Source organism: Andrena cerasifolii, chromosome 2 (assembly GCF_050908995.1).
Source record: "Andrena cerasifolii isolate SP2316 chromosome 2, iyAndCera1_principal, whole genome shotgun sequence".
NCBI classification, from domain to species: domain Eukaryota; kingdom Metazoa; phylum Arthropoda; class Insecta; order Hymenoptera; family Andrenidae; genus Andrena; species Andrena cerasifolii.
This window is the reverse complement of record NC_135119.1, coordinates 14,086,722-14,113,423: the sequence shown is the minus strand read 5'-3', so window position 1 is coordinate 14,113,423 and position 26,702 is coordinate 14,086,722. Positions and strand designations below refer to the sequence as shown.

The window sequence follows — 26,702 nt, the reverse complement described above, 5'->3', positions numbered from 1 at the left end:
TGCTCTGTATAAATCATAGATCCGCAAAAATTTGACTGTAAATTCGCGGTAATAGAACTCTACACAAGAGCCGCGGCGCTCTTGAAAATATATGGACGCGAAAAAAGCGTGGACTCTACGATCGCATTACCGGCGACCATAAAAGATCTTGCTAGAATGCAAGATTGTTAGGAAGACTAGTTTCATTGAGACCCATTTCAAAAAATTTCGCGGTGACTCTACTTGACTCGATCGATCCGATTATTTTACGAATTATTATTAATCGATATAAAATTGTAAGAATCGCGAGCAACAATTGTATTGATTTATTTTATTTTTTATTTTGAGACAGACACATGCATGTCACTATCTACGAGTACCTTGTATGGTCAGCTCAATCGATGCTGCTCTTTCGAACACACATGCATAACGTTTAGTGGCGCATCTTATATAATTGGCATTAGTTTCGGGAACATTTCTACGATATTTCGTGAATATGGTTTAGAAAAGGACCACGCCATAAGGCTACTGCCTAGACGCCCTAGACCATATTCGCGAAATATTGCATAAGAGTTCCCCAAACGAATACCGACCATGTGAAAAGGGCCTCTGCATGTCGTGCATTTGTGTTGGAACGGCCAGAATCGAAAGAGCTAAGTAGCTGTACTACATGCACCCCCATTCAAAGAATGATAAAATGACTCACCGTTCGCTGTCATCATCGGTACTGCATCTCTGCAAACTCGTAACCCTCTGACCAGCATCCCTGAGACCAGCTCCCCTCTGATCACCATCCGTCTGACCAGCATCCCTCTGACCAGCAGCTCCCAGACGAGCACCCCTCAACTCAGCCCCAGCTTAGCTCTCAACGTTGCAGCTGCAGTTAGACTCGTGCATGACTCTACTTTCGCGGTGAAAAAGTTATTAGAGCACCGGTGCTCTCGACTAGCTTTACTTGCGCAAAAACACTGACTCTACGATCGCATTACGGGCGATCACAAACACTATAACTGAAACAGACAATTTGTATTTAAACAAGTTCGAAAAAATTTCCTTTAAATTGCAAGGTGTCACGCAATTCAGACTTTGAGAAAAATTTCCAGCAGCCACATTGGGCGCTCAATGAATTCTGATTCTGTCTGATAGAAAAAAGGAGTGGCCTCTTCGGGCGTTTAAGGTTTTTCAATCTTAATGTATGGAAGGAGTAGCCTTTTTGGGCGCCTAATGCTTTTTAATTCTAATGTACCATCATCAGGTCTCATCCTTTTTAATGTTAATTAAAAAATACAGCAGCCTGTTTAGGCGCATGATAATTCCGAATTGTAAAAGGAAATAGAAGCAGCCTCATCAGGCGCTAATGGCATGGAATGCCAGAAAAATTCCAATTCTACTCTAAAGTGTTAGTAAACCCTAACCCAGATCTAATTCTTCCCTGAAACTAGCAACGAATCTCTTAGTGAATTCTTTATTAAAGAATTCACCAGAGAAAACCTCGGCGAATCCCTCGGCGAATGTTTCGATGATGCGCTTAAAACTGGACTTGCCTGGCTAAATTTTCTAAGTTTCGCAGCACACATATACACTATACTTCGTTATACTAACCCTTTGGACTGTGATTGCGGTATAAGGTAAAAAACTACTAAAATTATTTCCAAAGACTTTACTTTAAAGTCCAAAGGGTTAGCATGCGCGCGTAAGAAAGATAGACGAGAGGTTCTCGTCGATCTTTCTACACATATGCCATTACAATTTCTTTCGCATATTTTAGAGGCACACTTGCACTGGTTTCAAGTGACAAATAGACGCTAAGTATCTCATTGCAGAGATAGAAAAAGAATTGAAAAACGGACACGGATTCGCCGTCGTGAGAGATCTCGAGCTGCTCGATACACTCACGCATTGCAGTTGCACAGACAAAACGCTAATACGCGACCACCATTCATCCAGCCCCCCATTAACGGGAGTTCCCCACTAGGGGCCGCGCCTGAGGGGTCAGACTCACAGCAGCCCGCCTCACAATTAAATCACATGCAGCTGCAATACGCGCTCCCATCACAAAGCCGACAATTTGCACAGGCGAGTGTATCGTGCCCGAGCATCTTGTGCTAATTCAAGATCTCTCCCGAGAGCGAATTATATTACCGGAAAAAAAGAAAAGAGAATTGAAAGTAGGAAATAGAAAATACACTATGACAAGTCTGTAAAAGTATACTAAATGCGAAACGACACGGTGCACGGTGAAGCTAATTGTAAGCAAAAGCAAAGGTAAAAGGCGTCACTCTCAACAAGCAAGCGTACCTCTACCCTTAAATCTAGCCTATCGCACTCTTTACAATGAGCCCTAGTGGCATAATCTATTGCAAATATGCACTTGCGTAACTTTCGAGGGATATGCGAAAGCTAAGAATCTCCCGATTGAGATTGCAAAAGAGACTAAACGACTAAAGGACCGAAAGGCGCGGCGCGACGCGAACATTCACCCTCGATCCACCGAAATTTCGTTTCTACATGGCATGCTCCATATCACGACTTTACACAGCCATGGCGAGCGTGACCGAGAACGAGAACTGTCGCACATCTTCGTCTAACAATGGTCCTCCGTGTAAAGCCGTAATAAGTTGTACCCAGCACAGCCGGCCTATGAAGGGCGAGAACACCATGCGCGAAATAGAAATCAGTGATCGAAGGCGAATTGTATTTCTAGAAGGGTGTGTTTGGCACTCTTATATTTAAAAAGAACGAGGCGGAACAAAAGCTTATCGCTCGAAGTACGCAAGTGCATTTCTGAATAGATGTCCAGACCGAACCAAACTCACCGAATGTAAGTTTGGCTTGATCTGGACCCTTAAACTAGATCGTAGGCTTCAGCTTGACAACGTTTTGCAAGACGCAATGCATTGGAAAACGTTACCAAGTCCAGGCACACCAACGCGGAGGTACCTACGAAAGTGACCCATTTCTACGAAATATTTCTGGTCCATATTCGACCAATGCATTTTTGAAAATTTGGAAAAATTCTTACGACTAAAGTTCTTAAATTAAAACTTAATGGACTCTAGGACTATGGCTAGTTAAAACTAAGCACATGTGCAAGTTCTTCCGCGATGTATAAAATTTGTAGGTTTAGTGGCTTAAAGTTATTTTTATGCAAGGGAGAAAGAAATTTAAGTTCATATAGCAGCCACTTTGGCGGCAGTCATTTATTATTATACTGTTATTTTATAAAGGGACCATTTGAGGTCGAGATATCAGGTGGTAAGAGTGGCAATTTTTGATTTCTCGTAATATTACTACCAGTGTGTCTTAATATTTAGCACATGCAACGGGCAAGCAAAACTAGCGAGCATAATAACCAAGTAGTACCAAAAATTACTGTCATTGTTTATTAAGAGAATCTAATGACTCGAATGTAATTACTGTTAAGAGAGAAGATTTGAAAGAACTCGCACGAAAGAGTTCAACTTCAGAAATGTAACTCGTATTCGATACATTAAGCATCCGGAATGATTGTGAAATTAAAGAAAAGAAGTTTAGAATGTTTGAAACGCGATATTAAAACTCCTATCGCGAATTTAAAATTTATTCATTGTATTTTTCTACATGTATTAAACATTTGGAAGTACGCGCATTAAATTTTACTATTCGCGAGTACTAAGTACGTATTCGTGGTCACTATGCTCGCTACAGTAATCATTATGTTCGATAGCATGCAGAAAAATTCAAAGAATGAAAAAGTATCACTCACCGTTCGTTGAAAATAGTCTCACTGACAAGCATCCCCTTTTAGCAGTAGCTATTCGATCTGCAGGCGAATGTCCAGCAGTTGCAGGGTCAGTACCCCATAGAATGTGTCACACTTCCAAATATGTCACATTACTTTCGCGATGAAAAAGCAATAGGAGCACTGGTGCTCTGAATTAATTCTAGATGCGTTAAAACACTGACTTTACGTTCGCGTTCACATTACTAATACGCAGGGCCACTGTGCACTATCGAATACTTTATCGCGAAATAAGCACTGATTCTACAATCGCATTGCACACGATTACAAAAGCAGTTCATGTTTTTAAACATATCTCAACAGTGGAAAGATGTGTTCGGACTCGAGTAAAGCGTTTCCAAAATAGTCCTCTAGGTACTGAGTGTAATGTAGTGGAATCTCGTTGAACGATCTCCCACATAGTCCAGTTATCGATGAAATTTATGCAGGAATCGAGAAATCACGAAATAATATGTACACGCACTCACTGATGCGATCACCGTCGCGAGTAAAGTCGAACTGACAGAGGTGACACCGCTTGGCAATGTTGTGACGTAGGGGTTGTTGGCGGTGTTATGGCGCTCGACCGACTCCCAGCTAACTGGAAATTCGTCAAGGCCAGAAATAATTTTATGTAGACACAGTAATTCCACGATGAAAAATCACTTAGAGCACCGGTGCTTTCACTTAAATAGTTCTGTATGCGCAAAACATTGACTCTGCACTCGCGTCCACACAGTGCTCTATGAAATACTTTATCGCGAAATATGTACTGACTCTAAAATCGCATTGCACGCGGTCACAAAAGCACATCACATTTCTAAACATCTCTCAGCAGTGGGAAGTAGTGTTCGGGCTCGCGTAAAATGTTTCCATAAAGGCATCTTGGTATTGAGTGTAATGCAGCAGAATCTTGTTAAACGGCCTCATACATAGTCCAGTAATCGATGAAATTGATGCACGAATCGAGAAATCACGAAATAATATGCAGGTACATTCACTGATCCGATCGCTGCCGCGGTTGAAGTCGAACTGTCAGCTTACACCTTTCGTGAATGTTGTCACATTGGTAGAGGTTGCTGTCGACCTCAACTGTTTCCCATGGAAGTTGAAATTTCATAAAGGCCGGAAATAATTCTATATCGCAATGTCCATTGCGAAATATGTACTTTTCGCAGCTGCAGCCATGCACCCTGCTCTTTCTATGTATACATATATGTCTTTCAAAGTTGAGGAGATGTGATCGGACTCGAGTACAGTGTTTTCAAAAAAGTCTTCCAGATACTTATTTTTAGTGTATTGCAGTAGAATCTGGACGATCGACCTCCCACATATTCCAGTAATCGATGGAAATAATACATTAAGATAGGTATACCATGGCATTTTAGATGTTCATCCGTCCGATCCGTCCTCCGACTTTGGTGAACGTCGTTATTGAACTCCATTATTTCACATATCTTGAGAATTCCACATTACTTTATTTTATATATTTATACATGTGGAAGGAAGGGAAGGAATGATTTATTCAAACATTTCGAGTTACATTTATTTTTACATTATATCAAAGTATTACTATTTAAAGAAATTCTTGTATCTATCTACTTATTTAGGATATTTGACAATCGCAGCAATCGCATCGGCTCTGTTCTCACCAATTACCAGGTCTCACTACGAGGAGGTCGCAGCGTTTCGAGGCCCGTAGAGAGACTGCCTATTTATGTTTTATTCAGAAAATCTAATGACTCGAATGTAATAACTATTAATAAGAGAAGATTCATAAAACTCATATGAAATATTTAAACTTGAGAAGCGTAACTTGCATGCAAAACATTAAGCATCTCGAATGATTGTGAAATTAAAGAAAAATTGTTTAGAATGTTTAAAACGCGATACTAAAACTTTTATCTAGAATTTAATACATATATATATATAATCGTTTTATTCGGTAGCATGTAGAAAGATTGAACGAGTTGAAAAGTTGCACTGCTATCTCTGCAGATCGCCCCCCCCCCCAAGAGTAATAAAATAGAAAATATTATGACATTGTGTATAATTCTGTATAAATAATTAATGTGAATTTAATTATTTATACAGAATTATAATTAATGTGAATTTAATTATTTATACAGAATTATAATTAATGTGAATTTAATTATTTAGGTTACAGTATCAGATTGAGATATTAAAACATAAGTTACAAGCAAATTTTAAATCTTGTGAAAGAGGGTTAAAAAATGTACTTATGTACTTTTACATATTTCGCCCCCTCCAAGAAAGGCTCCTGAATCCGCCTCTCCAGGTGGCTCGGCTGCATCGGGGGGAGGGGGATGGACCCGAGTTGAAACCCTGACCAGGTCCTCAGCAAGTCCAGGAAGTCCAGGAAGTCCAGGAAGTCCAGTAGGTCCAGGTAGCTCGGCAACTGCAGGGTCCCCGGAGGTCCTCCAGGCCCGGAAGACCGACGACGACTGAGTACATGAAGCTCTGTGAGCTCCTTATCTAGACTTCGAGGAACGATGTCTCCCGATCAAAACAAGGTCGACGGTTAATTACAATTGCGAAATCCAACGAATTCTTCGGCAAAAATGGATTTTCTGCTAAAATATACGTTCCATTGGCTATTGCTATGACAAATAATGTTAACAACATTTACCCTAACCGCCCAGTAGAAATTATTATTAACTTTGATCGATAGAACTTGAGATATCAAGCAATTAGTAACATTTGATCTTGAATTTGCAAATGATTTTCTACGCCGAATGAATTCTCTTTTATTCTCAATGTTTAATTGTTCGATACATTAATGTTAATGCTTATACATATCATCTAGTATTATTTATAATGAATAAATACATTTTAGTGGAACTTGGTGTAAATGAATAGTTGCAGGAATATTTGGAGAAATATGAGTGACATACTTGTTTCTCCCCCTTAGTTACTAAGATCGACGAAGTATACGATAGAACCACGGTACTCTATGAAACACTTTTTGGCAGGCACAGGCACTGACTCTACAATCGCATTGCACACGATTACAGAAGCACTTCCTGTTTTTAAACGTCCTTCAGTTTCTGAAAAAGTCTTCTAGGTAACGGGTATATCTAAATGGAATCCTGTTAAAAGGCCTCCCACATGGTCCAGTAATCGATGAAATTTATGCGCGAATTGAGAAATCACGAGACAATATGAACTATGACGTGCACACACTTCACTGAACCGATGAATTTCTCAGCGCTAGACAAAATTTTATTTCCCAATGCGGGTTTCAAAAGTAACTCGACTTGCAGTTGCATCCATGCACACCACGACACTCGTGCATCATGCAACCTTCTGCGAGTCTTTTAAGAATTAGATTTTACTGTAAATTTTAGTGTTGGCCATAAACTAATACTCGTAGCCAGTAATATCCAATTATTATTATTTCAAAAGTGCATTAGAATCTTGCGGGAATGTCAGTAACAGCGTGAATTTTTAATACTTTTCGGCGTACGATACGTGAAAAGGTTCTACTACACGCAAAGTACTAATAAACAATGTCATCTTGCAACTTATAGCTTGCATGGGCTTTGAAGAAATACCATTTTTGTGCTTCATAGTGTCTTGATCCCTGAAATGGATTTTCGGAGAAAAATCCGCGTGAGTCGTTGACAAACCGAGCCAAAGCATAGCGTAGCAAAAGCCTACCTGTGCCAAACTCTCTCTCTAAACGAGTCACACGTATACAAGTACGCAAACACCTTTCAGCCTTTCAACACATGTCAGAGTAGTTGCTGAGTTGAACGCTGTTCATGAGCAGATGCCACTACATTCAGACCTCAAATTATGGGTCGGTAATACAGTTTGGGTGGCGACACGAACATCTATAAGGTGATAGGTCTATGCTGTACCTCGTCTGTGTTGAAACCAATTATGGCGAGGTAAGAGATACTTTTTACCGTGGGTCGGTGATAAGGATAAAGAATGCGATCGTATTTGGATCGATTTCGTTTATTTAGTAATTGAAAAGTAATTTAGTATGCAATTCTTCATTTGCAGTGTTTTCATTTTTCTTAGCAGGGGCAGTTATTTTTCATGTCTATTAACTTTACCGACCTGTATGAATCGGTGGAATATGGTTCTCAGAGTTACCGTTTTTAAACATACAGTGCGCAACACAAGTCACAGTTCTTTCACGAAGTTGTTACTTCAGAGGTGGCACCAGGGGGGCCAAGCTTCCCTCTTACGAAAGTTGAAGCAGAGTTTGTAGCGCCTCCTACCAATGAGGTGCGTACTAAACTGTGAATGTGTGAATTGGTGTGAATCGGGACGTATGTGTATGTGTATACGTGTAATGTACCGTTTACTTTAAAACCTGTCCACGGATCGTCGCGCCAGCGACACGTATGCAGCAGATAGAAGGATAAACATTGAAATTGAATATTTCTTCTTTTCTTAGGAAAAGAAAATATATTCAATTGCTTTGTATATCCTTCTATCTGCTGCATACGCGTCACTGACGCGACAATCCATGGTCAGACGGCCTTAGAAAGGGTAAACCAGGGAAAGTGAGGACACTTCCTCGTGTCTGCGCCAAACATTTCTAAATGACGACGGTCGTCATGGTAACATTTCACCAACGTCGAAAGGTTGTGTGTCGTGCTCACTGATACACGTAGGTATGTGTGTGTGATGTACCTAGCGCCTCCTACCAATACGGTGCTAACTAAACGGGAAAACTTCAGCCAAACAAAGACGGCTTGGTCCCCCTGAAAGGAACCTCCTATTTTTTGACATGATGCAAACTGATGTTGCCAACTGCGCGCAACAAGTCTACGATTATCTTTAGAAGCGGTTTCCGTGATTCTTATATTGAACTCTGCGATGCTTAATCCTCCAGTTCATATTCTAAAATATAAAAAAGAAGGGAACCTTAAATTATATAGATTTTTAATAATATACACCAAATGTGTAACGTGTACCAAAGATATTAATAAATCGGAAAAATATTTTACGGACGCATATATCTTAAATAAAAGTTTCAATTAGGGTAGATGTCCCTACTACCGTGCCTTTATGCTTAAAGAAGCTGTGCAAGAAAACTCGCATAAATAAATAAGGAAAGAAATTTGTTTAATTAAGTGAATCTATTAATGTATGTGTTACAAACGAGAAGGTTGGATTTTTAAACAATTGAAGCATAGTAAAAAAAAATTCAAAAATGCCTTGTGATTTTGGCATCGAAAAAGTTCGCACTCAGTGCGCACCAGTGCGGATTGCCGAATTCGCTATTACCCAGATAGCACACAGACGTCTAAAGATACCCAAAAGACGACCTAAAGCCGTCAAGATCTAAAACGGATGTACAATTGACGCCTTTCAGACATCTGTGCCATGTAATGCTGAAGCACTCAGCTCGCAACTTGGATTGGTTGATTCTTATAGAGCTATCTTCGTCTCTATCAGAAACAACTAATCCAACTCATTTTCTGGCATCAGCACAGAGTCAGTGCGAGATATCGAATTCGCTATAATATTGCGCGAGCACGTTCGAAAAACTGGCAAGGAAAAACCCTCGAGAAGCACAACGCGCTCTACGTGTTTATGAGTCCTGGCAATAAACTCTTCCTCGTCCTCCGTTTCGATCTCGCTTAAAACCTTCCAGATGTGCTGCTCGCTTCGAATAAATCTTTCCGCTACAAAGGATTTTGAATTACGCTCTCACATGAAAAATTAATATCCCTATGTCCTATAGCTAACTTCACCTAACACACAGACGCACACCAGCGAAGATCCTAACACCAGCCCACCAGCCCTCGGAGTGCGCAGCCTCTAGTCACAGATGATTGTGAAATGAGAATGTAAACAAAAACACGTACTATAGTTATTAACAAAAAAAGGATTATAACTGGCGAGAGGAACATTTATTAGTTCGACTTAATGTAAAACCAAATGGCTGGAGAACGAAACATTCTTAGTTTACAATTCAATCAAGATGAAGGTGACTATTAATTAGTTGAGCTGTCAAAAACTAGGACGAACTTTGTTTTTATTACTCTCAATTGTAGTACCGTTTCTGCATTGTTTCAAAACTTTGACCAGGTTAAAAATAAAGAAAGAGAAATAGTCAGCGGTGAAAATCACATTTGGTATACTTTGTTTCAGTAGAAGTAATAGCAAAATTGTAAAGAGGTCGAAAAGAATTTGTATGCAGACTAAACTTCTCTGTTCATAAGAATACTATTATTAACTAGCACACTAAGTTGTTTATCGAAATTTCAAAGCAGCTATTATCAACGACGACAATGTCTGTTCAGTTTTCTTATCGATGACATCATCTCATGTTTCATTTATTTTTTAGGATGTTTTACATGTTGCATGGAGTCTGGTTTGAGGGTGTACAATGTAGAGCCGTTAGTTGAGAAAGCACATTTGGAAAATGATGTGATGGGGAGTATAGCCATTGCAGAAATGCTATGGAGGACAAACATTATTGCCATAGTAGGCGGCGGTACGAGGCCAAAGTTTGCAGAGAATACAGTACTTATTTACGACGATTTATCTAAAAAGTTTGTGATGGAAGTTACATTCACCAGCCCTATTAAAGCTGTTAGATTGCGCAGGGATAAGTAAGTTCGTTGATAGAAGTAACTCGTACCTTTGGTCCGTATCAATGATGCATTTACTTACCTAGGATAAATTTTACAAAACAGAATGGTAGTAGCGCTTCAACACGAGATACATGTCTTCTCGTTCCCAATGCCGACGCGAAGATTATTAACGTTAGAAACGAGAGATAATCCGAAAGGATTGATAGAAGTCGCTACTTTGTCTACCGCACAGAAGCAGCTTCTTGCTTTCCCTGGTCATAAGTTGGGCAGCGTGCAGCTAATCGATCTTGGTGCTACAGAAGCTGGAATTTCTAGCGCCCCCGCGACTCTTGCTGCCCATCAGGTATGCGCATCTTGTTTAGGGAGAGTTAAATAATGGTAATATCATCGTGTTCCCTGTGTGTTTAATGTTCGCATACAATATTATTAGGGCGCATTAGCTTGTCTCGCGGTGAACAGCAGCGGAACCATGATCGCGACTGCTTCTGCGCAGGGTACTTTAATTAGAGTGTGGGACAGTATACGTAGACACTTGTTGGTGGAATTGAGGAGGGGCGCCGATTCCGCCACGCTTTACTGGTGAATATAACTTCTAGTTGTTAAGGAGTAAAAGATTTAATTAAAAACAACCTCTGAACTACATTTTTAAAATATAAAAGTTTCGTTTAACGTATGCTTCAGCATTACATTTAGTAGAGACTCGGAATTTCTATGCGCTTCCAGTGACAAAGGAACGGTGCATATATTTGCATTGAAAGACACGCAATTGAATCGCAGATCTACGTATGTAAATAGAGCCTGAGTTCTTAGTCATTGCAGGAAATGGGCTGGCGAAATTAACGATCTATTTCTTTGTAGCTTCGCAAAAATGGGATTCTTGGGGAATTACGTTGAAAGCCAGTGGGCACTGGCCACATTCACTGTACCACCGGAATGCGCTTGTGTGTGTGCGTTCGGTACCAGGAACTCTGTTATAGGTATATTGAAGGACAACAAACGCATCGGTGTTATGTCGACGTAGAATATTTACGAATACGCTATCTATATTTATATGTTACATTATTTTACAGCTATTTGCATGGATGGGACGTTTCATAAATATGTTTTCACTGCCGATGGGAATTGCAATCGTGAGGCATTCGATGTCTTCCTAGATGTTTGCGATCACGACGATTTTTAACATAGACTGTACATTATGTTTATAAGATTCTATGCCTGTAGGAGAGTTTCTAGTCACGTTAAGTAAGAAACTTCTTGCAGCGAATGTCTGTACAGCGATGTAATTACATTGATAATTGTAAAAAGAGTGCAAGTCACTACATCTATTGTCTGTTTAACATAATATACTGAATGTTCTTTAGCCCATTTTATATGCACGAATTTTTAGTGACTTATGCCCTTTCCAAAACCAGCGGTCCAATTATAGAATATAGTAATAAAGATATTTAGTTTGTACAATAAATATCTCTTCTGACCCACCTTCTTCTATCAGGATCTTTATCAACATTCGTCTGTGCTTATACTTAGAGTTTCCTGTCTGTATATTTGTCCTCTACCTGCTCTCGTATCTGTCCTAAAATAGTTTGCATACTTACCGAAGAGCTGTGCTCGTTGAAATATTAATTGAAAGAAAATTGATAACCGTAGTGGACTAATCATACATACTGTATTGTTCCGGATTCATCATAGGGCTGAATATTGTGAAATAAGAATGTAGTCCTATAAATCCTACGAAACATCCTACAAATGCACAGTATCGCCAGCCTGTTAACCGGTATCTCATTGCTCCTGAAACATAAAGAAATGAGCTTGAAGAGAACTTCAAGATCTGTGAATCTGCATTTACAGAACAAGAACTTGTCTATTTATGTTTGAAAGCAAAGCCTCGCGAACAAAAAAAATTAAATGAGATTCGACAACATCTTTATGTATTGTGGTGTCTCGGTAAAATTATTCCATTTCAACAACTTAAGATTCTTACAAAGAAAGAACTGTTTTTACCTATGAAACTGTACCTTAGGTTATGTTATATTAATACTCCGCTAGAGGGCCAATGAGGTATACACTTTCTCGTTAGCGACAGGTTAGACGTTACTTAGTATATATACGAGAAATGAAGAACAGCTGTCGTACTTGCTTCGGCAGTACATATACTAAAATTGGAACGATACAGAGAAGATTAGCATGGCCCCTGCGCAAGGATGACACGCAAAATCGTGAAGCGTTCCACATTTTTTTGTCACTTTGATATTTAGAACATATTTATAACACGTTTAAATTAAAATCTGTGAAAATACTTTTTACTTTCTATTTGTTATAAAGCGTAAATGTACAAAATCTTAATTTCAATCATAAACAATTATATTTTATCAAATACAATTCTACTTCGAAATAAAAACTTAAAAGGACAGAGTTAGTTATTGGGAGGAAATAACATTAGTTGAAAACTATTAACAGCGAAGTAGTAATTAACAATCTAGGGTGCATAAATAACGCCAATCTATCGAAGATGCAAGAAATCCTGTCTTTCCGGTCGCGCGCGCTGCTCCTCGGATTTTTAACAATGGAGCGCGTAATTAATTCAATTTCGGTTTAACAACAACACGAGGAGAAGTGATGTAGCTGTCGAGAGGCCTATTCTGCAACGTTACAAAGATATGCGATTAGTGAGACAAACGCAGCAACAGTATGGCATGATCGCTCAAATATCTACATTCCACGGATAGGTTATTGTACGCGAATGACACTAAATTGTTTAGAAAAATGTGGAAGCAATGGTTGTCGAATTTCGCTCTAGCCGGTACCATTAGATTTCTGTTAATGAACTCTGAATATCAGAAAGTAATTAGCGATCGCGTGGAAGTTTCTACCGCTCTGAACTCTTGGAAGAGAGGTTAGGATGTACATGTTAATTTGCTGTGTAAAATTTTGGTAGCAGTGACATGAATGTATTACAAGTAATGGTACAGCACGATTATGGCACGAACAATGATCTATATACTGATATGTTTATATATACACACCAATTAGTGGTCATCGTAATAATGTGTTAACGACAGTTCTGTTAGAAAATGTTAAATATTAGAATGCTCTTTTTATTTTAGTGACGGAAGGCGTGCATTTATACAACTTTGGCATTGACCCTTATATGGGAGATTTATTTCATGAAACTCCTATCGGTTTATACATTTTCAATCTTATACAGTGGTATTTACCTCATTGGATATTATTCATCTTGTTTATCTTCACTGATTTGTTGACCGCTTTACTTCTTGCACTCACAGCGAAACATTATGCGACTGAATTGGTTAGTTTATTATTGCTTGTGGTATTAAATAGGGCTGGGACTATTTGCCGAATTTTTCAGTATTCGAATATTTCAATACTTCAGTTGCTCAATTATTTGGCGAATATAATTTGAATATCCAAGCATCCAAATACTATTCAAATATTTAAGTATTCGAATAGTATGACGTGACTTATAAATCAAGTTCTTTAGGTTCATCCTTTTACAATCTTTTATTTAGTTTCAGTTTTATTCTCATTTTGTCTCGCTTAGTTTCTTCCAAAACTATATACCTTGGTAATTCACACCATACTATTCGAATACTTAAATATTTAAATAATAACATTCGAATACTCAAGTATTCGAAGTTTATTCGTAGCATTCAAATACTTGTAAAATATTCGAACATTAAATTATTCGAGTAGTTCCAGCCCTAGGACTATTAAAGCTTCCGAGTACAAACTCGTTGTGCAATGATTTCACGTAACGTTAATTGCAGGCGTCTAGAAAAGAAGAGAAGCTGTGCAATGAAAATTCAGAGAGCGACGACGATAGTTCTGCGGCATCCACGTCCATGATGTATGTCTCAGCAGGATATTTATTTAATCCATACATAATATTAAACTGCGTCGGCCATACGACGACAGTATTCACAAATTTATTGTACTCTGTGGCATTGATTTCGTTGACAAATTCTTCTATATTCTGGAGTTGTTTATCGATCTCATTGTTAACGTTACAAGGGCTTTATCCCATTTCGCTCATGGTACCAGCAGTCATTTACATTGCTCGTTCTAAAAGTACAAAGCAGAGAAGGAACGTAGTAATCCTTATCGTCACAGTATTCGCGAGCATGTTAACTGCTCTACTTTGCATTTCCTATTACATCATGGGAAGCTGGTCCTTTGTTTGGAGTACGATCGGGTTTATCTTAACGGTGCCCGACTTGCGACCAAATATAGGATTGTATTGGTACTTTTTCACAGAAATGTTTGAGCATTTTAGATGGTTGTTCATCGCCTCTTTTCAAATAAATGTCAGTTTATTGTACATAGTACCATTAGCGTTGAGGATACGACACGACCCGATGCTGTTAGCATTCTCCTATTTAGCGATCGCTGCCATATTTAAGTCGTATCCTTGCATAGGAGATGTTGGATTTTACATGTCTCTACTGCCACTTTGGAAGCATTTGTTTCAATGTAAGTTTCTACTACAAGCCATATTAATTTTAAACTCGTCGCTCGTCGGATACAAGGCACGAGGTCATAAAAAATTTCTATTCTTTTTCTAGATACCCAGCAAGGATTCATCGTAGGCTGTTTCATGTTATTTTGTACAGTTTTCGCACCCACTGTTTGGTACCAGTGGATTTACTCTAGATCAGCGAATGCGAACTTCTACTTCGGGGTGACGTTGGCATTCGCTATAGCACAAATTTTTCTATTAACAGATATTCTTTTCGCGAGTGTGAAACACGAATTTGCTATACGCCATGGTAACAATAAGGATGTTAGCGACAGTAAGGCGAAGCTACTTTTAGAATAAAGTTGTATCTTACAAAGTTTAGCATTAAAACTGTTTACCAATGTTCCAAAATCGAGAGAAACTGCATTTAAATATCCGTAAATTAATTGCTTCGAACATAAAGGAGGAGTAGAGGGGGGAGATATTTGTACGTAACATCTTTATTTTAGATCTTTTATTTTCAACACACTTGACATACAACAGTTTATTCAAATATCAATTATTACCAAATTGTATTACCATAATTGTATAAAAAATGAACAATAGATAAAATGTTTTCTATAAATACGAAACAAACTCTTTATTGCAATCGCTTTTGATTTAATAATGTTTGGGAAAATTACTGTTTATTAAATTTCCCAAATATTTAGTACTATCTTGTCGTAAAAAGATAGTACATTGTTATAGTCTATAAAAAATAAATTCAACACTATATTATTTTTATGATTAGCTTCCTCATTTCTCTTTTACGTACGTATTTATAAATTAACATTACTCGATTTCTCCATTGCACACTCATTTACTTTGGTTTGATATTGCATACGTATGTAATTGTAATTAAATCCTAGGAATGGTGACCTTTCGATTTTTGGTTTTAGAGTTAGCATTCCTTTGGACGATATTAATGTCCATACATGCATTGTTTTTGTTACAATACTCCCACAAAGCATTCCAACACCTGTCTTTACGCAGAACCGACGGGTTTCCTATTACGATCAATGCATTCTTGGCTCTTGTTACGGCCACATTAAATCTCTGAAAAGAATAGAATTTAGACTTTTATTCCTCGAAATTATTAATATAAACACGAGTGGATCATTCAAATTAATAAAGTACGTAAGTTTATACCTTTCGATTAGACAGAAAGCCAATGTGTTCTGTATCGTCGTGTTTAAAAGATTTGGTTCTCACAGTAGTTAAGATTATAATTTCTTTCTCTTGCCCTTGGAATGTTTCTACTGTTCCGACAGTTATATTATGCAGTCCAAGCTTGTTTAGAATCTTATCGATCATAATCTTTTGTCGTTTAAATGGAGTTATAATGCCGATATCTTGCTGTTGAATCTGACGCGTACCAAGTTTACCAGACATTAGTTTCTTTGTACAATACATCACAGCCGTAATTTCTTCAGTATTATAAACACTGAAAATTACACGAGCAATTATTAAATTAAACGGGAACTTTATAAATAATATCGAAACATTGTATCGCAATTACCTCCCAGATGGGCATCTTATTTCTTTGCCCAGAATAGCGAAAAATGTTATAGGGAACGCTTCATTTGCTAATATCGACAACTTTAAAGATAACTTCATGTCCGATTTGGCGCAGCATAATAATTCATTATCGTAAAATAATTTATTTGGTATATGTAAAATGGGCTCTTGACTTCGGTAATTGCGAACTAATTTCGTTATATAACGTGAATTATATTTATTTTTCACTTTCTGATACGGTTCGCATTCCATTAATCGTTCCATAAGTGACCTTCCTGAAAATATAATCAGATCTTACAAGACCTAATGAAAGTTTATGTAAGTTCAGTTTGACCAATCAATAAAATTTATATTCACCAAGCAAATGCTGAATTTTTTTACATCGAACCACAGGTCCAAGTTGATGGTGATCACCAGCAATGATAACTTGGGCGTGCAATGTACCTTCCGTTACTTTACTTTGCGAACTTGTTATTGTAAATGGAATCAGCGATTCCAATTCAGTGCCTTGGCTTGCTTCATCGATGAATATGTACGAGAAATGGTCATATTGTAAATTGAGCTTTACCAATCTATAGAAAAACAGGTTGCGAACATTACTGCATAAACAAGCAACGTCAATTAAAGCGAAGCCAACGTATACCTTGTGCACGTTACCAGCGTGGTGATAACAATCTTCTTCAGAATAAAAATCTGCTTCGGCAAGGCTAGCCACATGTCATTGATGAAATTTGAACTAGGGCTAATATCTTTATCTATATCCTTCCTGTACATATGAAAGAAAACCAAAGGTAATAAACTGGTAATTATTTATAAAAAGGACTGCCTCACCTTTGTTTAGATTGCGCATACATCCGAAACACATCTTTACTAGGAAGTATAGCTAATAATCTTTTTGCAATTACATCCGCTGCTACATTGGAAGATGCGCATACTAAAATATACTTGGTCCTCTGTTGCTTCCTAATCTGTGAAATGACGAAACTCTTCAGGCTATATGTTAACAGTGGAATTTGAATTTTTTTTTTAATAGCGATTATATTAGATTATACCTGGCAAATGGTTTCAACCAGCGTCGTCGTCTTTCCAGTGCCAGGTGGGCCAAATAATATGTACGGCGCAGGATATGCCGAGTTATTTAAGATATTAATTACTGCCTGTTTCTGTTCTGGATTTCCAACTATACTTTCATGAATCCAATTCAAATTGCTGTCATAAAATAAACAGAGAATATAAAAGTATAAATAGCAAGGGGTAATTTGTATCTGATGGAACTTACTCCTTTGGCAGAACGTAATAACTTGTATCTACTTTGGGATACAAGAAATGGACCAAATTTTGTGTATATATAACATTCAGAACGTAATGGAAACACTTTATTTGCCATCTGGAGGTACAAAAATTGACATTGATGTTGCAACCAGAGATCTTCTTACAATGTTTTCTAAAAGGATTTCACAAACAGTCATTACTAATTATGTATCAACATACTCTGTACTTTATCTTCTAATGGCAGAAAATTAAACTCGTGTACTCACTGGCTCAACAAAGCTACTGATATTTCCTTTCCCTTGATATCTACTATTTTACTGTGATATATGCAGCCTGTACCCACTGGCTGAAGTTGTACCATATCGCCGATACTAGTAAATGGATCGTCTTCGTCTAAAGTGAGTACGGTGATAATAAATTTCTCACCCGATTCCCTGAGCAGTTGGTTCGTTATATTATGCTTCTCAGCGATTAATTGCAGCTCGTAGTCCTCCATATATAATAAAATCTTATACATTATCTCATAATATTCTAACGGTATCGTCTTTACATTTGGAAGATCGTTAACAAAGCGTTTATAATTTTTACACAATTGACTATCCCCGAGACCATCATTCGAACAATTTTTCATTGCCTGGTGTAAAGCGGCAGGTGGCTTAAAGTTGCGGAACGCCAATGCCTTGCACGTACCGAAGCTGGTGCAATGCCTAAGACAGAGTGAATCATAGAATCTTTTTAATTCCATTTAAAGATCACAAAACTATTCTACTTACGTGCTCTTCCCAACAATTGTTCTGGTCTTGGTTTCGATATTGCTTGCCATGTTCGAAAAATCAAATACTGATGACACTAGTTATGTTTATCTTAAACATAGAAAATAATACATACCGGGAACTGTCATTAATTTCGTTAAGATCTGAATCGCGCAAAGTTTATGCATTTTTACTGTTCTTAATAAGATAATGGGTGTATCTGATGTCATTAGTCATCGTAGTCATTACTTACATAAACTTGTAGGTTTCACATTTATGGAGTTTCCATTAAAGTTAGAGTGTGAAAACCATGATCAAATGCACACTACACTTTTCCCTGGAATTACTGCTGATTGAATTGAAGTCACCCAATGGGTTTTCCTGGACTTTTTTTTTGTAAACAAAACTGACAGATTGGCCTTCCCAACCCCAACTGATCTCAATCAGTGGTGAAAACTATTGAATGAAAAAACATCAACACGTTCTAAGGTCAGATAATGTTTACGTATAATGTTAGAAGTAATGAAACATAATATAAACAAGAAACCAAAACAGTAATCGTTCTCATAAACCATTGTTGTTGGTACTTTTAATTCAGGGTGTCCCAAAAGTCTTTTCACGAAGTAAGGTAAACACGAAACAAAAGGTTAATTACACAGCATAATTATATACTATTATTGCTATATATAGTACATATTGGGTCATCCTGAAAGTTTCCGCGGGTTTCGCTCGTTTGATGTAAAGAATACAACTCCACTAAAAATTAACATTTTTATTTAAAATAAGCCCTATTATATTTCACACACTTTTGCCACGCAAGTGCCATTTATTCCATGTACATAAAAATCCGTATCTCGGGGATTGAGAAACTGAGGCATCTTTGAGGTTTGAGGTTTAGATTCCCTGGCTTGAACTTCGCAAGCCATGCTTGAACTATTCCATCATCTGGTGTGTCGTCACCAAAAGGCCCAAAAGCTGTTTCCACCGCCCTATGTGGCTCGGTGCTTTAAAATTAAAATCGTAAAGAACCAGATATCGAAAATCGCGTCTGTCCATGTTTACGCTTTATCTATGCGAAGCACAGCGAACAGCGAAGCACTGGAAGTATGCCGGACGGAACAAAATTAGCTAATCGTCGCTGTAAATAAAAGAAAAACACGAATCCGGGATGTCCCACGAAATCTGTAGCCATCCGTAGATTTACAAAATAGATGGCGCCAAAATCAAAAACCCTGGAAATTTTCGGGATGACCCAATACATACAATCTGCAAATGTTAAATATGGGATTTTGTTATTGAAACAGGGTTTTCGACGGTTAAGCATTTGCTTGAGGAAGATCTTGTTCAAATAAGTAAATGCTTGTATGACGTCACATCTGTCAGAATAGATGGTAAATGGAGGTTACATTTTCAAGACGACGTTTTAATAGATGTCTTGAGACGGTCTTGAGACCAACCCATACGTCATTATATTGGTGCAACGTTACCGGTGACGTCTGGAAACAGCTTGTAACGCCACGCGTGGTAAGAATTAGAATTCAACACGGGTACAACTAGGTCATTCGAAACCCGCGATTTATAAATAATTCTGTTAGAGTAACAATTTAAACATCGTTTTATAAACGTATTGCGTTCAACGACAGAGAAAGAAGGATCGCAACAAAACAAGAACACATACGCCTTTTAACCTTGCTGTCCTATTCGGGTTTATTTAACGCAAAACAAATTTATTTAACACAAAAATTTATATAAACAAAACATTATTTGTGGAAGACATGCATAATAAGACCAAGAAAGCTTGGAATTTATTTACAATAATTACGATGATGCTTATTATAAAACCAGGTTGTACTTCCAAAAGGCATCGGTGAAACCGATCGAGATGAAACTTTGTGGGTATTGCGAGGACTGTGGAAAGATACCCAAATATAAAGTTTTAGCTTCGAAAATTAATGCGTTCAAAAGATACACGGATAATTGTGCATAAAAGTGTACAACTTTTTTAATTATCATCTTTGTTGCAGGCTGTCGATGATCCAAGGATGAAATTTTTAGACATTGTACCAGAGTGGCTGGTTAGTGCACACGACAGCTGTATATTCGAAAAATCGGCATCGCCTTTTCGTTTCATCTTCATCATAATATTCAAAAGGATTTTGTGTGTCACGAATATATCCTCCAATAACACTATTGTCTGCTACATTATTAGAATTATCAATGTCGCTAATATCAATATTAATATCGATGTATATCAAGTGTATCAATTATGTACGAAATAAATTATAATTAAATTGACTCTCTACTATCTGAGGTGTTTTTATTTTTATATTACATTAGTTTAGTGGTTGGGTTTGTATATTAGTTTATTATCGCGCCGGCCCTGAATGCACATACCAATGTACATAATGTTTATCTAATGCAGGGTTGACTAACTGGTGGCTCCTCCGCCTTGCTGCCACGCTGAACGGCCCCACCCATACCTTCCAGACTCTGACGATCGCAGTGGATTCCTCCTTCTTTCCTTCTCTTTTCGACTGCGATCATCAGAGTCTGGTAGGTATGGAGGGGGCCGTTCAGCGTGGCAGCAAGCCGGACGTGCCCCCGGCGGCTCGCGAGCCACCAGTTAGTCAACCCTGATCTAATGCAATGGTTATCTTGATTACCGGTTATACTGATTCTAGATATGTACTCTCTATAAAATATTGCCAATCTTAATACTGAATATTAATAATAATGAGATATGCAAATAATTAACTACAATAATTGGTGTACTATGATGGAGAATTATTTACATGTATTACGAATGTATTACATTGTGTGAACACAAAATATTCCAAAACAGAAGCCAAATAGGAACAATCGTAGAAACCGCCACATTATAAAACCAATTTCCATATATCATCGAGTCCATAATACTGAAAACAAACGCTTGTTTCGTGGCACGGTATCCACCAAACAAAACTGAGAGAAGGGGATCTTTGGAAAAGTTTATGTACGTATAACACATTATGAGCAAACTCGAGGTCACGAATGGATGTAGAAGAATCCAGAAAAAGGAGATTACGTGACGAAACCTGCAACATAATTTTATACGTAGTTCTGATAATATTAAAGTTATAATTTTAGGTGTTTAAAATTTTAAAGAAATGTCCCTTAAAGGTAGGCTCTCACTACGCCACGCCTCGCCTCGTCTCGGCGCAACTTCTTTTCAAACTTACATCTAGGCTTGCGTCGCCTCGGGTTTTCCGTACCTGAAGTTATCCGAGCTTGCTTCGGTTCATGTGTTTGGTCAACTGCTCAGAGCACCTCTTCCTTCCTCAAGCGGTGGCATTGCATCCACTCACATTACGCCTCGCGTCTGTTCCTCAAAATATTCTCAAGGAAGAATCCGCGCCGAGGCGAGACGAGGCGCAGTGTGAGTCAAATTGTCAAAATACATAAGAAAAGCATAGGAAGAATAAAATGAGTTGAAGCGAGGCGTAGTGAGAGCCTACCTTTAGAGTGCTGTACAAGCTCGAACAAAAAACACATTCGCGTACTGCAAGTACGTATGTAGTGCTTATCAAAAGCATTTAAATTACTGTTTCGTTGCATTGAAATCAACACAAAAACGTTAGTGAAACACGACTCGATAAATCTATTTCTTAAGACATACTTACTTGCTGGTAGAACTTTGTTTCGGTGTTATTGGGAGAATCACAGGTACGTAAACTACAGCGGCGACAAGGGCCAAGGAAAAATTATGCATCGCTATACACATTAACACAGTGGCTAATTCCACTGATGCGATTACACAGATTAAGGCTGCATTTTTATACTTCATTTGTCTGGAAATAATAAAGACTTATTTATAGACACATTATTTGTGATTATATAAAGCATAGTAGAAGAAATGAACATTAAAATTACCTTTTAGGATAAAATGGCCACATTAATGTTAAAGTAGTTATAACTGCGAAACCAAAATATATAGAATCTTCTGTACGAGAGTTCCACAGTGTTCTACCCAAATAAGTTAGTGCGGACGGCGATGAAGCAATTGCCACTCCACAAATGTGTGCCCATAATATCTCTGAAGTTATAGTTCCAATATCAAATCCTTCTTTCTACAAGAATATACCACATCAATTGTTAAAGTTATCTTTTAAAGCATGTATTAATATAAATGCAATTATTAATTTCTGAACCTTAACGTGTTAATTTATAAATTTAATCTATGAATTAAATTTCATGCTTATACGCGAATTACGTTATTCATGAAATAATAAAATTAACAAACCTTTGATTGTTTAATAGTAGTGTTCTTCTTGTTTTCTGCGCAAGTGGATTCTTGAAGCTTTTGCCAGATGGAAAATGCTTTTAAGAATACTGCAGCAATTATCAAGACTAATGACCTTATGTAGAGACCTGAAATAATCATACTTGTTAAGCCAATAAAACTCAAATTTATATATAATAAGATAGTTGAAGGAGCACCTTATTTAAAAAGAATACATTGAATAATTGTATCATAGTAATAATTTATTTTTTCATTAAAAGATATAAGATAAATTATTAAAATAATACTGTGTAAACTTAATATGGAAACAACAACATATTTAACTTAAAAGCACATGTTCTTATATCCCTAAATAATCATTTAAAAAGGCACAACTTTATAAATGCATATTGTATAACGTTAAATACATTAAATACCTTAAATACATGTGTTTTTACTCACCGATAGAAATATAAGTGTCAGTGGATGGCAGCAGATAAAAAAAGTATGACTGATGAAAGCGTTCTAGTAAATTGTTTAGCGACCGTATTATACTTTCCACTACGCGACCTACTTGATAAAAATTCCCATCAGAACTTTGCTGTCCCGATTTTTCAAAACCTTCCAAAGTGATCGCTTCGATGCCAAACCTTCGAGAATATTGTATTGACAGAACAATATTAAATTACAATACAGAATAATTTCATTTTCTCATTTTAAAGACCAGGATAATTATCGAATGGCTAACTTTGCAACAGTTGTGCGTTTGTCAACATTTCTATAAAACGTAACACACTGAAATATGCTTGATTTAGTTGTAATTCATTAGAAAACGAACAAATACTTTACAAATCTATTTACAATTTCCAAACATAATTCTAAGATGTAAATACGATATTATTCTGTAAAAATCCAGTAATTTTTGTTACATATTTTTTAATACCTATGGAAAAGCCCATGATTTCCTGTTGGAATTCCAGTAGCTTGAGTGGCAATCATCATAAGAAGCGTATTAAAATGATACTTCCAATTTTTAAATTTATCTTTGTATTTAACATCAAAACGTCTTTGGAACGATTGTCTGATCCCTTCCTTAGCAATCATATTCTGTGCTAAATTGAAAAGGTCTAAGTTGGGCAGTTGTCCATTTAATCCTTCCACCTAAGTAATAGTTATGCTTAATAAAATAATGATTTACTGTCTTATTCACGAATTTTATATTGTTTAAAAGCACAGTCGTTTTCAATATCTTCAAACTGAAATAAATGTCATTACAAAATTGTAGAAAAGTGTTGTACCGTCTGTACTAAAATTCAAATACGCGTGGTTGTACATTTTCAAAAACATTTATCTTGTTTCTTTACATAGAAACTGATTATCTGATCCAGCGCTGTCCAAGGTCGCTCTCGCGGGAGCTTGAGGTTCTCCCACTCTCGTCCGCGTTGTCAGGGATACCGCGCGACGCTAACCGCGAAGACGCTAGCCCGGCTAGCCCGTCATGGCAGCCTTCGTAGCGTCGCGCGGTCTCCTTGACAACGGAAGGCACGCTGCGCGAAAGAAAGATTGGAAGGGGAAGCAGGCGCGTAAGGGGCCCCTACGCTGTACAGCGCTGGTCTGATCCATGCGATCAGAATTTAAAGATAAATTGAAATACATACTTTTAATTATATCGAACATCGAGTAGATGTATCCATTGCTGTTTGTACAGTAGCAAGTAAAAGAAAGATTCCATGTAAATACCTTAACATCAATAGATGAAACCTTCATTGAATGTAGTTCTAAATTAATCGCAGCTTGAATGGAACCAGCGCGACCAGAAAGGTCTCCAGATACAAGTACATCTTCGTTACCACTCGTAACGCCATGATACGCATCTAACCATGCCTGTACTCCTAGTTGTTCGTGTTCTGTTATTAAAAATATAATATCTTTCGCCCAATATGTCTGCCCTATAATCAGAAAAGAGAATGTGACTTATAGTATCAGCATGTTTCAAGACATTTTTGGCTTATTTAAATATGAATAATATTCAGAATAATTTTCAAGCTCACAGTTGTCAAGAGCAAAGGCCATTTAAACTTTCAACAATAAAACAAAATTTAACCGATTTTACAATTTTGAAAACTGCGAACTTGTGAAAGTTAGTTCCATCATATAATATACTTTTAAATATAAATATTTATAGACATATACTGTTCAACTTGAAGGAAACACTTACTTCTACAGAATTTGGCGAATGCGAGAATAAGAGCAACAGAAGGAGCGGTGTCCAAATAAATGCTATTAACTGGCCTAAAAGGGACGCTAACTATAATTGCTTCTGTACTGGCTGCTCTTGGAGCTCTTATGATTCCGTATATATTTTGCCCTGTAAACTGAATATCAATCATTTTAATCTTTAACTTATTAAAGATCACAGTTGAAGCTAAAGGGTACTTAAAGTATTTTGCTCGTTATGGAAATTATGTATTTTCAAAGATACTCTACTGTCCTTAAGGGGTTATTCTGGTAAACACGCCACAAAATTCAGATTTATGTTTAAACTCAGTTAATGAAACATTATAAGTTTACAATCCCCAAATAACGTTTAAGAACATTTCTCATCTTTTATTTACCTGTTGTTCTTGAAAGGGATAATTTAACGAAAAATTATGAACATAAACATCCAGCTGAAGCTGGTTTAACTTGGCAGCGAGCCAAGCATAAGGCATTCTATCCGGATATCGTTTCATCTCGTGAATTAATTCTAAGTAATATTGCTTCGATGTTTGTTCCAAGTTACTTTCTTTTGTAACCAATCCTGGTAATAGAGCATTTTCAGAGAAATAGGTATCTGAAACGAACAAGAGTGTGCATAAATGTAACAGAGATCATCAAGTTCGAAATGAAACCTTTAACATATAATTCTTGATTCATCGTTTATAATGCAATGCATAATAGTACGCTATTAAATGGTAGAATTTAGAAAAAATAAATTATTGCGTAATTGTGTACGAAATATATAATGTACATAGGATGTATGCTAAAAATATTTAAAAGGCTACAATCGCAATACGATGATTGAGTACTAAAATTAATCAATAATTATAGAAAAGGTTATTTTAACTAAATAGTTACAGGATACAAACATAACCTAATTTTGTTAGGTTAAATAACACATGCAATGTAACACGTACTGTCATTAAACATAGGTAAAGCAAGAAGTAGTATCCAAATAATTCCACTGATATAAAGAAGACAACAGAGTGATCGTTCCCATTTTAATAGAAATTTAACAATTTTGCCAGATTCTGCTCCTGGATCTGTCAACAAACCCATTTTGAGTTCAGCACATTCAAATCTGATACTTTCGATTTCTGAAGATCCAATCGCATTCAAGATAGTAGCCTATATATATAAACGTATAATGTGCATGCATGTATATAGCACTACAGAAGTGACGGAACAGAAGTGAGAAATATGGTGTCAGTGAGTGTCACTTTAACCAGGTATGTATGTAATCAAATACAATAGTATTTCTATTAAATAAGTTATATGATCATCATTGCAAGTAATTGAATACTAAAACTTCAAAAAAGTAAAAAAGTTATGCCATCTACATGAAAAAGTCGAGGACGAAAAAGAGTATTATCAAATAAATCACAAAAAAGTAGGAGAAAATAATATAAATATAAGAAAAAGATTAGGAATCACAAAAAAAATGAAAGAAAATAATATCACAAAAAATAGAAGATAATAACACAGACGAGGTATAGGATAGATCTATCAACCAATGCATTTTTTTTCTGTCGCCGGTTTAGGGGGTCCTAGCATTTAACCCCCTTACCATTTTTGTGTCGCATGCAATGTTACCGATGAAGCCTCGAAACAGATTTCTAGAAATTAGAATTCAAGAAGTGTAAAATTAACAATTTAAAGATCGTTATATTCCCCGCTTTCCGAGTGCTTCGAAGCTCGCCTTCGCGCCTGAATTGCCCGCTTTCCTAAAAACCCCTTGTAACCCCATACCTTGTCACTGTCCTGGACACCGCTACCCAGGGCGTGACAACGGTGTTCATAAAAAAAT

General features: G+C 37.1%; 4 protein-coding genes and 1 non-coding gene across 7 annotated transcripts; 3 read left to right on the top strand and 2 right to left on the bottom strand.

Moving 5' to 3' along the window:
• Positions 1-9,517: 9,517 nt before the first annotated feature.
• Positions 9,518-11,785, top strand: LOC143366285 (WD repeat domain phosphoinositide-interacting protein 4). 3 transcript variants are annotated; one of them, XM_076807220.1, is made up of 7 exons: positions 9,518-9,713; positions 10,074-10,341; positions 10,426-10,666; positions 10,754-10,902; positions 11,005-11,106; positions 11,182-11,300; positions 11,394-11,785. In XM_076807220.1, exons 1-7 carry the CDS (start codon positions 9,665-9,667, stop codon positions 11,501-11,503), a joined length of 1,038 nt encoding a protein of 345 aa, XP_076663335.1. In that variant the 5' UTR covers positions 9,518-9,664; the 3' UTR covers positions 11,504-11,785. The 3 variants fall into 3 exon arrangements, with proteins under 3 accessions (XP_076663335.1, XP_076663337.1, XP_076663336.1); XM_076807222.1 differs by having other exon boundaries at positions 9,527-9,573; XM_076807221.1 differs by lacking the exon at positions 9,518-9,713 and adding an exon at positions 9,878-9,918.
• A 667-nt stretch (positions 11,786-12,452) lies between these two features.
• On the top strand, positions 12,453-12,559 carry LOC143366538 (U6 spliceosomal RNA). The gene has a single exon (XR_013084759.1). It is a non-coding gene; the product is annotated as a U6 spliceosomal RNA (small nuclear RNA).
• On the top strand, positions 12,460-15,711 carry Pig-u (phosphatidylinositol glycan anchor biosynthesis class U). The gene is made up of 4 exons (XM_076807217.1): positions 12,460-13,216; positions 13,428-13,630; positions 14,109-14,811; positions 14,904-15,711. Exons 1-4 carry the CDS (start codon positions 13,087-13,089, stop codon positions 15,155-15,157), a joined length of 1,290 nt encoding a protein of 429 aa, XP_076663332.1. The 5' UTR covers positions 12,460-13,086; the 3' UTR covers positions 15,158-15,711.
• Positions 15,282-18,917, bottom strand: LOC143366273 (putative helicase mov-10-B.1). The gene is made up of 11 exons (XM_076807199.1): positions 18,632-18,917; positions 18,400-18,489; positions 17,893-18,333; positions 17,634-17,798; positions 17,407-17,563; positions 17,186-17,322; positions 16,998-17,120; positions 16,712-16,926; positions 16,356-16,629; positions 15,986-16,280; positions 15,282-15,892 (listed from the first exon to the last, which is right to left on the bottom strand). The coding sequence occupies exons 2-11, from the start codon at positions 18,447-18,449 to the stop codon at positions 15,695-15,697; spliced, it is 2,055 nt and encodes a 684-aa protein (XP_076663314.1). The 5' UTR covers positions 18,450-18,489; positions 18,632-18,917; the 3' UTR covers positions 15,282-15,694.
• Positions 18,918-21,141: 2,224 nt separating this feature from the next.
• Gaa1 (glycosylphosphatidylinositol anchor attachment 1) lies at positions 21,142-26,010 on the bottom strand. The gene is made up of 10 exons (XM_076807202.1): positions 25,813-26,010; positions 25,252-25,469; positions 24,855-25,011; positions 24,377-24,585; positions 23,580-23,797; positions 23,099-23,286; positions 22,658-22,785; positions 22,288-22,484; positions 22,038-22,205; positions 21,142-21,452 (listed from the first exon to the last, which is right to left on the bottom strand). Exons 1-10 carry the CDS (start codon positions 25,952-25,954, stop codon positions 21,176-21,178), a joined length of 1,902 nt encoding a protein of 633 aa, XP_076663317.1. The 5' UTR covers positions 25,955-26,010; the 3' UTR covers positions 21,142-21,175.
• Positions 26,011-26,702: the final 692 nt, after the last annotated feature.

What these genes read in the sequence shown, in the direction of transcription:
- LOC143366285 (XM_076807220.1), top strand. Translation starts at nt 9,665, where the DNA reads ATGGCTGGAGAACGAAACATTCTTAGTTTACAATTCAATCAAGATGAA. An exon ending in GTTAGATTGCGCAGGGATAA is followed by an intron (nt 10,342 to 10,425) that starts GTAAGTTCGTTG and finishes TTTACAAAACAG; the next exon opens with AATGGTAGTAGCGCTTCAAC. An exon ending in CGACTCTTGCTGCCCATCAG is followed by an intron (nt 10,667 to 10,753) that starts GTATGCGCATCT and finishes CAATATTATTAG; the next exon opens with GGCGCATTAGCTTGTCTCGC.
- Pig-u (XM_076807217.1), top strand. Translation starts at nt 13,087, where the DNA reads ATGTGGAAGCAATGGTTGTCGAATTTCGCTCTAGCCGGTACCATTAGA. An exon ending in TCTGAACTCTTGGAAGAGAG is followed by an intron (nt 13,217 to 13,427) that starts GTTAGGATGTAC and finishes TTTTTATTTTAG; the next exon opens with TGACGGAAGGCGTGCATTTA. An exon ending in AACATTATGCGACTGAATTG is followed by an intron (nt 13,631 to 14,108) that starts GTTAGTTTATTA and finishes CGTTAATTGCAG; the next exon opens with GCGTCTAGAAAAGAAGAGAA.
- LOC143366273 (XM_076807199.1), bottom strand. Translation starts at nt 18,449, where the DNA reads ATGGCAAGCAATATCGAAACCAAGACCAGAACAATTGTTGGGAAGAGC. An exon ending in TCAGTAGCTTTGTTGAGCCA is followed by an intron (nt 17,799 to 17,892) that starts GTGAGTACACGA and finishes AAATCCTTTTAG; the next exon opens with AAAACATTGTAAGAAGATCT. An exon ending in TATTACGTTCTGCCAAAGGA is followed by an intron (nt 17,564 to 17,633) that starts GTAAGTTCCATC and finishes ATTTTATGACAG; the next exon opens with CAATTTGAATTGGATTCATG.
- Gaa1 (XM_076807202.1), bottom strand. Translation starts at nt 25,954, where the DNA reads ATGGGTTTGTTGACAGATCCAGGAGCAGAATCTGGCAAAATTGTTAAA. An exon ending in ATCCCTTTCAAGAACAACAG is followed by an intron (nt 25,012 to 25,251) that starts GTAAATAAAAGA and finishes ATTGATATTCAG; the next exon opens with TTTACAGGGCAAAATATATA. An exon ending in CTACTATTAAACAATCAAAG is followed by an intron (nt 22,485 to 22,657) that starts GTTTGTTAATTT and finishes ATATTCTTGTAG; the next exon opens with AAAGAAGGATTTGATATTGG.